The 13,544-nt window shown below is 46.7% G+C and overlaps 4 protein-coding genes across 4 annotated transcripts; 2 read left to right on the top strand and 2 right to left on the bottom strand.

Moving 5' to 3' along the window:
- Window positions 1-1,484: 1,484 nt before the first annotated feature.
- On the bottom strand, window positions 1,485-4,042 carry AGABI2DRAFT_118762 (hypothetical protein; the record flags this gene model as incomplete). The annotated part of the gene is made up of 19 exons (XM_006461849.1): window positions 1,485-1,711; window positions 1,778-1,817; window positions 1,875-1,908; window positions 1,966-2,034; window positions 2,089-2,098; window positions 2,159-2,178; window positions 2,234-2,309; window positions 2,360-2,494; window positions 2,535-2,553; window positions 2,608-2,678; window positions 2,736-2,945; window positions 2,998-3,055; window positions 3,105-3,192; window positions 3,251-3,317; window positions 3,371-3,410; window positions 3,481-3,591; window positions 3,643-3,702; window positions 3,755-3,761; window positions 3,813-4,042. The coding sequence occupies 19 exons, from the start codon at window positions 4,040-4,042 to the stop codon at window positions 1,485-1,487; spliced, it is 1,572 nt and encodes a 523-aa protein (XP_006461912.1).
- Window positions 4,043-6,794: 2,752 nt separating this feature from the next.
- On the top strand, window positions 6,795-8,909 carry AGABI2DRAFT_205928 (hypothetical protein). The gene is made up of 9 exons (XM_006461848.1): window positions 6,795-7,147; window positions 7,203-7,328; window positions 7,384-7,656; window positions 7,712-7,810; window positions 7,862-7,955; window positions 8,008-8,213; window positions 8,265-8,414; window positions 8,467-8,619; window positions 8,673-8,909. The coding sequence occupies exons 2-9, from the start codon at window positions 7,206-7,208 to the stop codon at window positions 8,757-8,759; spliced, it is 1,185 nt and encodes a 394-aa protein (XP_006461911.1). The 5' UTR covers window positions 6,795-7,147; window positions 7,203-7,205; the 3' UTR covers window positions 8,760-8,909.
- On the bottom strand, window positions 8,876-11,108 carry AGABI2DRAFT_193267 (hypothetical protein). The gene is made up of 7 exons (XM_006461847.1): window positions 10,900-11,108; window positions 10,599-10,846; window positions 10,435-10,544; window positions 10,190-10,314; window positions 9,959-10,139; window positions 9,545-9,902; window positions 8,876-9,492 (listed from the first exon to the last, which is right to left on the bottom strand). Exons 1-7 carry the CDS (start codon window positions 11,069-11,071, stop codon window positions 8,983-8,985), a joined length of 1,704 nt encoding a protein of 567 aa, XP_006461910.1. The 5' UTR covers window positions 11,072-11,108; the 3' UTR covers window positions 8,876-8,982.
- A 176-nt stretch (window positions 11,109-11,284) lies between these two features.
- AGABI2DRAFT_193266 (hypothetical protein) lies at window positions 11,285-13,169 on the top strand. The gene is made up of 8 exons (XM_006461846.1): window positions 11,285-11,431; window positions 11,484-11,652; window positions 11,705-12,202; window positions 12,256-12,302; window positions 12,350-12,446; window positions 12,498-12,607; window positions 12,660-12,968; window positions 13,019-13,169. Exons 1-8 carry the CDS (start codon window positions 11,310-11,312, stop codon window positions 13,095-13,097), a joined length of 1,431 nt encoding a protein of 476 aa, XP_006461909.1. The 5' UTR covers window positions 11,285-11,309; the 3' UTR covers window positions 13,098-13,169.
- The last annotated feature ends 375 nt before the right edge of the window (window positions 13,170-13,544 follow it).

Here is a 13,544-nt window from a genome sequence, read left to right as displayed (position 1 = left end):
TATGCACACATCACACATGGCCGCCCTCATCCGGAATCCCGGCAACGACAGATTGGTGGCTTCCTCCAGGCTGGCGCGTATTCAATTTTCCGGCCCTATACCGGCTTCAAGCAGTTGCCAAAGGGACGTAAGCTCGTCTCCAATTCGTACCAACGAACGACTAACCTAATTCGAAATTTCGAATTGCCTACTGACCTCCGAGCCCGAATTTTTTCGAGGTCTAGAATCTTGCCCACGAAGTTAAGCACCGGACACATGCCCATCCATCACGTCATTAGTATTTAGGTCAATCAATATCCGGACGCCCAATCCAGGTTATCCGTTCGAGTTCTTACCTGTGATACGAGGGTCGACATTTCTCTGAAACGTTTGAAAGTTCGAGACTTTTGTGAGTAACTTCCGCAATGTCGCTGAATATACGTTTGATGACAGCTAGTCTATTCTCTTTAGTAAATGTACTAATAAGAAGCACCGAATATATAGTTCTGCCTGCCGAGAGCTTCGTGAACATCATCAGATTCTGGCCATGCATTTTGACCCATTGGCTTTCTCCTGCTTTTTGACGTATGTGAAAAGACACTCACAGAACTCAAAGACAGTCAGTCTGTTGATCACTTCTTCACGTGTGCACAGCCACGTTTTCAGGCATCGGTGTGTAGTGTGTACTCATCATATTTTTGGATTCTCCATCATATGTCAGAACACGCGACTCGGAGGAAAGTAATGCCCCTACATACAAATCACTTCGGTCGTCCCACACCCGTAGGAAGCCGACGGGGCAGTGAAGGAACGTCGATGACTCTTCGGTTCAGGTCTGATCGCACTTCCGGTTGATCTGTATGCTCTACGTAGTCTGGGTCGGTCCTATTTTACTTGAAGATAATTCTCTGCCAGTGCTGAATCCAAGAGAGCTATTTGAATAATATCCTCGAACAAGCTACGGGAGGTAAGGGACTTGTGTCTTCAATAAGTGAGTATAATTTGAACATGTTTAAACATTTGTCTGACATCATTCACAGATAACAAAACAATCTACACAATCTATCCGGTTATCGGTTCCTCGGGACTATGATCTTTCTTGGGCCCGCTAGCCACTAGCGTGCCATCGAAAGTTTCCGTGACACTTCCGACTTTGCGATGCGGCTTCCTTTGCACAAATCCCTTGTCGTCGGCGTTATTATCAAGCCTTTCATTGCTTTGCGGACAACGCTCGAACCCACCGGCCCCGATGACGAGAAGGGTTTACCGGTCCCTCCGCTTTCCTCGAGGCGCCGATGCTTTAGATTCCTGGCTATCAATATGATCTTATGCATCACGCTTGTAAGCTTCCAAACCGAACCAGTCTTCTGGCCTCAACTCTGAGAGTTCCGAGTGACCTCAAGCACTATCAACGGCGAAGACCAAAAATCATAACATAGCATGAAAAAACGTACATGAATAGTTGTGCATTCTTATATACAACCGGAGATATAGGATTATAAACTTTAAAGGACGTATCTGTATCCACTCCAGTCATCGCCCTTCTCTCTCTTGGCATCCGATACGGTCGCGAATTTTCCGTTCTTCTGAGCTTTCTTTTCATCGAAAACAGTGCCATCCCCAATGATTTCATCTCTTTCACCTCTTTCACGGGCTGCATTTTCGCGTCGGAGGAAGAAGAACATGATAATGTTAGACGCTAGTCCTAACCCAATGTACATTAAGACGAGGCCTAAGATAGAGAGACGGGGGGAGATGATGAGTAAATGAGAGCAAATCGAATGGCAGGAAAGCTTACCATGTCCGAGTGGATACCATGGCGCATCTCTCGCACGGTACTAAGAAAAGTATGTTCATATCATATTGATCATAGATGATTCAAGAAAGACACATACGACGTTGGAGCTGACGGCACCATTGATGTTGCCACTGCGTCATACCGTTCAGACCGATTTTCAAAAAAAAAAAAAAAGTGAAATGACGCACAAGCTGATAACCATCGCTAGTGTAACACTTCGCTTGTAACTACCTTCGACATTATTCGACACCCAGGCACTAGAATGGCGTGAGAACTTAGGTGGTTGCATCGGAGCGAAAACTACAACTCACATTGTGTTCGCTATTAACGAGTCATAAACCCTGAGAATTAGACTTAAAAAAAAGAAAGCACAGGACTCACGAATGACGGGATAGATACCACTTTAATCGTTGTTCAGACTCAGTGTTCTTCAACAATCGGGGGAATTAAACTCACCAAGTGGCCATGTAGACAGCGAAGTACGAGAGGGCAGCGTTGCGAGAAGAGATTAGAATGATATATCCGGCACCACCTATATCCTTCTGAGTGTCGTCATCCTACATCATGTTCGCGGTGGCGTACCTAGGCAGAAGAAAGCCATATTGAAGTACCCTCTGTTTCCATATCTATCGGCGCAGAAGCCGACCGTACAAGTCACGATACAAGCAAAGACGTAAACTGGGACTGTGAGGAGATTGGCTGGAGTAGCTTTGAAGCCTATTGAACTGGTTAACCTCTCCATTCTTATCTTACCCACGTTGGAAAATCTCACCAAGCTGATTCATAAGAGTTAGGACCATTCAATCGGTAACAGTGGGTAGTAAACTCACTTGGTTGATAATACTGGGTAAGAAGAGGGCAAAGGCGTACAGAGCGGCATCACAGCCTGTATAGGCCATCACTATAATCGAAAAGGCATTTCAGCTCACGACAGTCAATTTACCTACTTGACACCCACTGCCGACCCAAGTCTTCCAATCCAGTAAACTCTGGAAGATATATTTCCAGCGTAATTTTTCGCCCGCAGCGCTAAATTGATCGTCTGTTTGAAGACGCCTGATAACAACTGTTCGTTCTGCTTCCGTCAAAAACTTTGCGGTATCTGGGAAGTCCTGAACGATGAAGAAAGACATTACACCGAGCAAAACGGTGGCAAGTCCTTCAAGGACTGGTGATACAAGTTCAGTAAGCGGAAAGTTATTGATAATAAGTCTACTGACTGAAAATCCAGGCCCAGGCAGCCTTGCCACCGATTCCGTCCATGTTTGAGATGGCAGCCTATGAAGAACCTTTAGAAAGGGTGTGAATGAAGAAGTGTATGCCGTACCGCCAACAGACCACCAAAAGCGCCAGAAACTGTTGCGGCGGAAAAGAAAATTGCCGCCCGAATACCAAACTCGGAGCGCTTGTACCAACTTTGAATTGTAATTGTGTAAGTACAGCTACGAATTCAAATGCCTTGGCGCGGCTTACCAAGAGAGATAATAGTTGACACCCGGGAAAAGACCAGCCTCGAATACTCCAAGCGTCCATCTTGTACCTACATAGTGCCTGTTGTTAATGGAAGAATGTAACAAGCCACAGAGTACCAACCCAAAAGGCCTGCATAGTCTGTCACGAGACCTTGTGCCATCTAAATGGCGTATAGTAAGTATGGCATTATCAACGCGGGAAACCATTGATTTAATTTGGCCTGAGCTTACCATTGCGATGCCCCAGAGCAACATCAAACCGGAGAGCCATAATGATGGCCGGAGTCGCTTTAGAAAAATATTCGAAGGGACCTCGAATACAGCATAGCTGAAGAAAAATATCTGCAGCAAGCTATGAGTCGCTATTCGTGTGCTTTATTTGAATTGTATTACCGTTAACGATAGAAGATACTGAGTATCGTCTATGTGTAGGTCGTCTTGCATGTGATATAACTAATGAGAGTGGGATGAGCTTGTGTTCTCTAGGAGCGTCATAGTATCCTACCCTGGCACTGTGATGATGTTCAGAAGGTGAGGACGCTAGGTGTGTGCATTCCACTTACTTGCCAATGGCCGTTCGATCCAAGAAACTTGCTAGGTACAGCAATGATAACCACGGAATCAACATCCAGTCGATTTTTCTCAGCAACTTTGCCTCGTTTACCCCACTAACATCAACATGCGGATTATACAAGGGGACCTTGTGAATGTCATCCTGTTCAGAGAAGGCTTCCTTATCCTTATCCTGGGATGAGCGAGGAGGCGAGTCGAACTTTTCTTCTTCGAGGGACATGTCGGAATTGGGGAATGAGGGGGATCCGAATGCAAATTGACCGGGACCGGCTACATATAGTCCTCCGCGTTGATATGTGGGCGTGACCAGTCTGTCAGATAAATGGTGCAATGGATGGTGCACCGTGTGGATACTACATTCCCGTAACTCCGGAAGGAAAGCCTGGGGAAGCCTGGGGATAGGAAGTATTGGATTAAGCGAGTTGGGAATTCAAACCCCCGTTAGATCAAGATAACATCATCTGTTGCTGTCGGCGGCATAGAAGAGGCAACATATTACCACAGTTGGCTCCTCGTGATCATCGTGTAGAACTGCAGGTATTCTTAGCCTGGGCAGCCCCTGATTGAACACCCCTTCAGTACCGGTAAAGGCAAGCGCTATGAAACTCTGCAGCAAAGGAACTGTTAGAAAAAATGAGGTTCTTTGTCTCCCCCTACAGGAACGGGCACACGTCAATCACAAAATTTCACAGTGGCGTACGAAGAGACATCACCGGCCGGCACAGGGAGCGCATATACTGGGTACACACCAGGTCCATCTTGATACATACATTCCTTGCCGTTCCCACTCCATGTCGCTTGGGTACGTATCCGCATAGAGTGACAATATATAAGTATGTAAATCCAGGACATGAAAAATCTGGGCAATGTTGAGTGGCAAAAATAGCTAAGAAAGAAAGAAATGAACTTGGTTCCTTGATGGATAATTTAAGACCTGTCAACGGAACACCATCTTACGATTCTCACAACGAAGAGACTTAGACCCACATGAGAACAGAGTATTCTCCGAGGTGGTAGTGTATAGCCAAGAGGAAGGACACGCGTATCGTACGACAGAAGTAAGGAAAGAAGAGTAGTATTGGTTAATGACGTTGAGTACGTAGTTCTTTTACCAGTTTATTTATGGAACAGTTAGTAAGTTGAAAGCAGCTAGCAGCTTACACTCTTCCCCTTCTGAAAAATCACTACACCAGTAAACCATGCAGCTTGAGGTAATCATGGACAGCGCGCGCGCTTTAGAGACGAGAACGTATTCCATTCGTGACCATCCTCCGCAAACCCGTCCCTAACGAACCAAGAAACGAAAGCTGCGACCGCTCTTCTGGTGCGCCACAATTCCCTTGATATAATGTCCTACCTCGGATTTGACTGTCTTTGATGGCGGGGATTGCGGATGTGTGGCTGAAGGAGAACCAGGTATGGGGATGGTATCGTTGGAGACGTCATCGATAAAGTCATGCTAGTGTTTCACGGGCGAGAAATAGAAGGTGCGACACTTGTGTCAGGACCACGTATCTAAAGTTATTGTGCTCAGCGCCAAATCACATGTCGTAACAGTGAAAAGTTCAATAAACTTGGGTCGTAAATTACAAGTGGGGGGGAAAGGGTACAAGCCTCGAGGATTCATCAATGCCGAGGATTTCGGTTGACAACAACACCTTGTATCGCCTACAGTAAGTAGAGTTGTCGGCTCGATGTTTGTTTGCGTGATCGGCCTGGATAATTTTGTTCGCCAAAAGCTTATCAGCGGCAGTATCAACGTCGCGAGCTATTCTTCCAAGAAGTATATTCGGGTCTCAACCGCAACGTCTGATCGGTTGATAACATTGGTGGAATGAGGGAGGGGAGAGGTTGAGCCGGAGTTGAAATCGAGAGTAACCCCTGGGCGCATTTTTGCTGTTCATGATGTATAAACAGATACGTGGCAGAGCTTTGACCCAGGTTATGATGCTTTTCCGCCACACTGCGTAATGCCTGAATGTCGTATTTGTGCGTTCTGAAACTCGTGTGGGGGATGCAAGGCAGAGGACTACGCATGAAGAAAATTCCTGTTAGCTCACGCAAATGCTTCCAGAAACGCGGAAGGAAAAGTACATCTCTATCCGAAATGGTTTCGTTTCGGTAATTCATTTACGTAGAACCAACGAACAAAATTGCTAGATCACGGGCAGTGAGCATGGGAAGAATCTATCGTTTGCGCCGAGACGATCTGTCATTGTGAGCAAGCACATGATTGCAACCATTTCAGGTTCGACGAGTCATGATCAATTGTCACTGATTGGAAATGACCGTCAGGGACTGTACAGATAGGGATGCATCGGATAGTTGGCGCCATTGAATTGTGCGTCGCAACAGGTCGCAGTTGGAATGTACGAGTTTTCCAGTAATGATTGGCAGATTGGATCCCAGGTCAGTAAAACGTGTCACGCATGGCAGCATAAGTATGATTTGTCAAAGCCAAAATGTCAATGAACGAAATAACTCGTCGTCGTAACTCAGGTTTTGAAGTGAAGCTCTGGCGAAGCTTGAAATCGTTGAAATGTCCTATTTTTGCCATTCTATTGATTCTTTTTTGACACCTGAGGCTTCTAAGTCGGAAATAGGCTCAGCCTGGGCTCAGCCAAATTAAAACTCTCCCTGGTATTTGGTGTTGTTGTTCGCATGCCTGAGAAATACTTTCTGATTACGGATACGACGCCTGCCGCTACCCATGGACAGCTTTGACGATCTCCTCCCTTCACAAAGCGCTCTTGAAGACAACCCTTTTGCAACCCATTTCGGCGGCGACAGGTCATCCTCGCCAGATCCATGGGCGTCTCACTTTTTCCGTACCCAGCACGATGACGTATACAGCTCATTGCCTGCGGTCGATGCATATACCCCTTCGTCCGAATCTCCGCAGGAACGCTTGAGTCTCGAGTCTGGGGATAAACGACCCTCTGTACCCGCCTCTCCAAAACTGGAGAAAGTAGCAGAGCCTGTCTTAAACGATCCTTTGGAGCTGGCTGCGCATGCGAATGACGACGACCATGAACCTCGCTCCGATACTCAGCTGTCAGGGTTCAGACAAGGTCGAGACTCACCACCTTCCAGCTTTAATGAGATTGCAACCATACGGCCAACAGGACCTGAACCGTTTGCAGCGACAACGATAGAATCAACAACAGAACCAATCTCAGCGTCTGATTATGACCATGATCACGATCATGAACGAAACGAACAAAATACAAGGTCATCAGAGGGTCAGGACGACGACGATAGTGACGATGATAAACCCATCAGCCAAACATTGAGTAAGATTCAGAGTGAGGATACCGGCAAAGCGGTATGTTCATTATCGTTCCACCAGTAATGTGATTCATCAATATATATGAATGTAGAAAATGTCGAGTATGCAAATGAGTGGCAGAAACGACATCCCACCGGTTTTTTCCATTTCCGTTGATGATCCCCAGAAAGTCGGTGATCCCATTCGCTCGTTCACGATGTACACAGTGCATACCCGCGTACGCACCATCTCACCCTCCTGAATAATCTGTGCTCACCCTTCTCCTTCTCTAGACAACATCCCCTTTATACCAAAAATCTTCTTTTTCGGTTCTCCGTCGTTATTCCGACTTCCTCTGGCTTTACGAAACCCTTCAGTTCAACAACCCAGGCGTGGTCGTGCCCCCCGTGCCCGAGAAAAATATTCTTGGAAGGTTTGATGATACCTTTGTGCGGCAGCGAAGGTTAGGGCTGGAGAAATGCATACAAAAAATTGCAAGTCATCCAGTGTTAAGTAAAGATGAGGATTTGAAATTCTTTTTGGAGAGTGATACATTTTCTTTGGATGTGCGTATAAGCGTAGGCCGCGTCTCATCCGATGAAGCTAATGGGACATTGGTAGATGAAACACAGGAAGACGGATTCGGCGCATGATCGGGGCGGTCTGATTGCCAGCATCGGCCAATCACTTACTGGACCCCGCTTCCACGAGACAGACGAGGTAGGTACATGGCTCTACTGAACAAGGCCACAGTCTCATGTTCTGTCCCAGTGGTTTGATAGACAAAAGGGCTATTTAGATAGTCTCGAGTCGCAGCTTAAAAGTCTTGTCAAAGCAATTGAAATGGTAGCAAAACAACGTCAAGGTGAGCTCGGCTTTCAACACCAGATATTGGATTCTCACCTGGACCTATGAAGAATTGGCACTAGTCAATGGGGAATTTGCTCAGACCATAAGCGATCTTGCTTCTTCTGACGTTGGCGCCCAACTTTCTCAGTCCCTTTCTGGACTTGCGGATGTTGAGCGAAAAGCACAAGAACTTCAGATGACTCAGTCAGATCAGGACATGGTGACCGTTCTGGCAACATCGGATGAGTATTCTCGGCTCATCAATTCTGTCCGCGTGAGTCTCCTCTCATATCTCGTTACTCTGAGAATGACTGATATGTTTTAGCTGGCTTTCAGTTCGAGGATACGGACATATCACCAATGGAAACATTCCGAGAGTGAATTATTGAGGCTGAAGAAGTCTCACGAGAAAAATAAAGCGCAGGGACAAAACCAGGGGGACAGGATGAGTTATTCTTTACAGCAAATTGCTGAGGTGCGTTGAATTTGTCATCAACGGAAGTTTATTCGGCCAACAAAAGATACAGGCTGAGCGAAGGGCATCGGAATGTAAACTTGAATTTGAACAGGTGTCTAAGCTGGTCAAGCAGGAGATGGCGCGATTTGAGCGGGAGAGGATTGGCGACTTTAAGGATTCGTTGCATGCATTCCTGGAGGGAATGATCGCCAGACAGAAAGAAGTAAGTTTGGTATCTAATAGCGCGCGATATATTGACTGGATTTTTTTCTCTAGCTCATTTCCACATGGGAGAACTATCAGCAAACGTTGCTCAGGAGAACAGAAAAAGCACCGGGCCAGACTCCCGTTCTCAGTTCATAAGCGGCGCTGACGCTGGTGGTTGAGATAGCATTATTTAGTGAAGGATTTTCTTAAAGAAAATATGCGCGGTTGCATATAACAACATGTCATTTCATTTCACAATTTGCCCGGAAAATCACGGATAACTGTCCAAATATTATTCAAATTGCATAATTTCTTGTTCTACAAAAAACTATCATCGTAATCCTACTGATGAGGCATCGACCTTGCAAAAGAGTAGTGATCACTCCCAATGACGCCTCTTGTCTTCTCCACCTACCTCAAGGAAATCCGACGGTCTTTCCCTCTTTAAATTCTTCCTCCTATTATTTACGGCCAGGCGTTGATAAGCCGATTCCGGTCCAGGTTGTACTTGTTGATTCGGAAACGTAGTCCCGGAACTTCCTCCAGCGTTACCCGTCATTCCCATCCCATTCATCGTCCCATTCACGCCCATATTCATATTGAAGTTCGCTGCGGCTGCCTGTTGTTGCATCGATGTAGCAGCGGCTAATGCGGCAAAAGTTTGAGCATTATTGAGTTGGAATTGGAGTTGTTGATATTGCATTTCGGTTTGCATTCGTACTTGACTTGGGAGAGAAGGGTTTTGAAGCATGGCGGAAAGTTGAGAGATTTGAGCTTGGAGCTGGGGAATGCTGTCAACTAGCTGGGTCATTTCAGCGAGTGTTGGGTCAGGTTGAGTGTCGGAATAGAGGTTATCTTGATCCAATATATTGTCGGGCGTCCCAGTGGCCTGGCGAATAAACGTGTCAGGAAAAATGCATTAGATAGAGACAAACACTTACTTGGTTTGTACTTAACGACTCCCCTTCCCTGTTGATCGAGCTCTCTTCAACTCTACTTTCCTCGATAGCTTTTTCAATATAATCTGTGACTTTGTTACGCATCGCTTTATCCACTATTAATTTATCCAACGATGGCACTTTCTTCGAACAGTTAGGACAAACAAAGTCCCGTTCGAGTAAATGTGTCTGGATACATTCTTCACAGTAGTTTGTCCCGCAACATGGGGTTTTGACAGCATCACGGAAGAGTTTATTGTCAATTGGACAAGCGAGGGATGAGTCTGTGGGTGTCTTTTCGCGTACTTCTGCTACAGTCAGACCTTTCGCGCGGAGTGATACTTGTTTTTGCCAAGAAGCGCTTAATGAAGGGAATCAAAGATGAAACGCTGTCTTATATGGAGAGAAAACACGTACAGATCTGGTTGTGCTACGACGTAACCACCCTCGGGGGTGACCATGACTCCTTGGCCGATATCGCCAGTAGGGTTGTCTACAGCTTTCAACATGCTACGTGGAATACCTGTTGTTCGCTTGATGCGCGGACGGTTGTCAAATTCACGATCGTTGTTTGTTGGACAGTCTTGGATCCAGTGACCTAGATACAAGAGTGAGTATAAAAGATTATCACAAGTGCCAGTCCCTCACCTTTTTTACCGCACCGATAGCAAACATAACTTGGAGGGAGTGGTCGATCCGCATGAGGCGGTGTGAACGTTTTTCCTCCTCGCTGAGTTGCACCTCCTCGAGGAGCGGAGTAGATCCGTTGTGCACTGTTTTCGATTCATATATGCAGGAGACCACAAAGGGATGGGGGAAAGAAGCAAAAAGCAATGTTCATTAGAAGTGGACTACTACGTGTAAAACAGATAGCCCCGGGGGGCAACACCAACTGTGACATCTTTTCTTGCGTTTCCTCCCAGTTGGCTGTCTGGGCTTGGAACATTGCCGCCATAGCCGCCGCTTCGTCATCTTTGGTTATGTTATTGGATATAACAGGTTGCTTTCAAATACTGTCAGGAAGAGTCGGCAGACAGGAAGGAGACCGGAAGCGTACCGGGGTAGAGCTCTTGTTCATATGCATTGGCGTTTCTTCTTTACCGTCGAATCGTTTTGACATTGCTCCCTTGTGCCATGTCGCACCAGATGAACTTCCGGATCGCTGAACCGTTTCTGAGGTGGGTAGTGCGGGTGTAGCACCTGAAACATAAAATGAAGCTTTCCCTTTGCCCGGCCGGGCAGCAGGCATTCGCTTTACGACGACAGAGGATGACCGGGGGATAATTGTCGAGTCATCTTTGAATTCTATAAAGCGGGATCACTAAGTGTGAGTAGAGGGGAATGCACAGTCTGCTCACCTTGTCTCGTCGCGGCGTCATATACATACAAGTCAAAGTCATTCGCCTTACTCATGTTGTTTGCGAGGATGATTTCTCGCTTGAGCTCGAAGACAGATATACCGGTGCCATCGAAAGTTATTCGCGACTCGCTCCTCTGCGAATTGAACTTGTAAAAAACAGAAGAAGCCATGTCTATTGCATAAAAAGAACAAAGGTAGATGAGGGAGTGAATGGAGGAAGGCTGAGTGGAGGATTGGGTAAGGGCACCGGCATCTGGGCGGCATCACCAATGTTCCCGGTAATCACCGGGCCACTGCTTAGTCCATATTTGGAAGTCATGGAAGTCGTTCGACCGAAATTTATAAAAATGCGAACTTGTTGGCACTCACGCTTCGTTCTTCTCCGTTCTTCCGCCCACCACACCAGGCATGGAAACGAACGGCCTGCGACAACGATCCCCAACCTCTAAAAACTATGGCTCGACCAACAGCAACGTTGTTATAACTGAGGCAGGAAGAGCTGCCGACAAACGTCTGGACCAACACGAAACGTACGGACGCGTCTTTTTGCTTTTGTCACTTCAATATTGATGTACCACGCAGTTTCGAGTTCGGTGGTCCATGGGGTGTCGCAGCCATCATCACTGGCTTCCCAGTCTTGATGTACTACTTGTGGATTTGCTTGTGGTTCTACGATGGCAAACTCGTGTATCCAACTTCGGTGGATGATATTCAACCATTCTTGCTCAAAATGTGGGGTCATATTCAAAAGGTCAGTGTAAAATCTGCTTGAGAAAATGCTCAAGGCGCTGAACAGTCTGTAGGATGCCAGTCCTAATCTTTATGCGTGGGAAGTGTATTCTGGATTTTTCTTCTTCCAGCTCTTCATTGCCTGGGTTCTCCCTGGCTTTAAACAAGAAGGCCTTCCCGTCCCTTCGCTTGGATACAAGACTCTCATGTATAACTGCAACGCCCTTCAATGTTGGTACACCACCATCGTTGTTTCTTTCGTTCTCCATTGGACTGGTGTCTTCCGCCTTACCCAAATTATTGACAATTACGGTCATCTTATGACTGTGGGTATGATCTACGGTTTCGGAGTCTCTTTCATCACCTATTTCCACGCTGTTGCCACGAAGACTACGATTCGTATGTCTGGAAATTTCGTCTACGATTTCTTTATGGGAGCTGCCCTCAACCCACGCCTCGGTCCTGTTGATTTGAAGATGTGGGCCGAGGTTCGCATTCCTTGGGTCATCGTTTTCTATCTTGCTGTTTCTGGTGCTTGCAAACAATATGATACCCTTGGATACGTTACCCCCGTAAGTTGCCTTGGTTCAATTTCGGTTTAGTCCACATTCTTACAAGCTTCTAGAACATGTTATTTATGTGCCTTGCTACTGGTCTTTACATTAATGCTTGGTATGTTACCGGAATATGTATCTTGGCGTTAACTTATTTCGTTCTAGTGCAAAGGGTGAGGAATGCATTCCTCAAACTTGGGACATGTACCACGAGAAATGGGGCTTCATGGTTATCTTTTGGAATTTTGCTGGCGTTCCCTTTGTATGTACCAGTGACATTTTCTTGATCTAATTGTGCTGACATCCTTCATAGTCTTATGTGTATTCAGTTGTGTACATGGCTTCTCATGACCCTTCTGCATACCGTTTCCCTACCCTCGGTTATGTGGTGATCTACACTACGCTGCTTACGGCTTACTACATGTGAGATTTATTCGAGCCAGCTGTTGATGGTTGACTCATACTCCATGGATAGTTGGGACACATCAATGGCACAGAAGAGTCACTTCAAGATGCAAACGCAGGGAGTGTTGAATTTCCGAAGGACATTCCCTCAGCTTCCATGGCACACGGTCGAGAACCCGACGTTTATCCAGACTGCCCACGGCAATCGTCTGCTTACGAGCGGATGGTGGAGATATTCCCGCAAGCCAAACTATGTTGCTGATTTTACAATGAGTTTTACGTGGGCAGCGATAATCGGAACGGTGACATTCATACCCTACTTTTACCCTGTGTTCTTCATCACAGTGCTCGTGCACAGATGTTCACGAGACTTCGAGCGGTAAGTGATGTGTGATGATCGGAGGTGAATCTCGACTGACAGATTGGCAGATGTGCGATCAAGTACGGAAAGGACTGGGAGAGATACTGCGAGGTAGTGAAGTACAAGTTTATACCTGGAATCTATTGATACCTTAGAGTAGAGAGTAATTTAATGAAACGGAATAGAAATGTGAGCGTGTGAAGCGCCAGGAGTTGGTTGATCGACCTGAGTGAGAACCAGACCCGCCACAAGCCTGTCCCGCCCAACGCTACACTTGACTCATTCCCGCTCTCTCGCTGCGAGGAACCGTCGCTGTCGCGTCCAGCCGGCTGGGCACCGATACCCTGTTCTCACTCTCTCCACAGCATCCGGCCTCCGCGTCTAGGGCACAGACGACGGCGGTTCCTCGACGACGCTCTACGCCATGACTTCCCTCAGAATCTCCTCCTCGCTCTCCTCCTCTTCAACCTTCTCGAGTTCCACAGGCTTCGTCACGGTTCCCCCGTCCCCAGCGGATCCCCCCGGCCATCCATCCCCCTCATCATCCAGTGACTCCCTCAATTCAGGCGAAGATGGTATTTTCATCTTTCTTGT

The sequence above is a fragment of the Agaricus bisporus genome (genome assembly GCF_000300575.1).
Source record: "Agaricus bisporus var. bisporus H97 unplaced genomic scaffold AGABI2scaffold_6, whole genome shotgun sequence".
Lineage (NCBI taxonomy): Eukaryota > Fungi > Basidiomycota > Agaricomycetes > Agaricales > Agaricaceae > Agaricus > Agaricus bisporus.
Note: the sequence above shows the minus strand (reverse complement) of the source record. Positions and strands in the feature narration are given on the sequence as shown.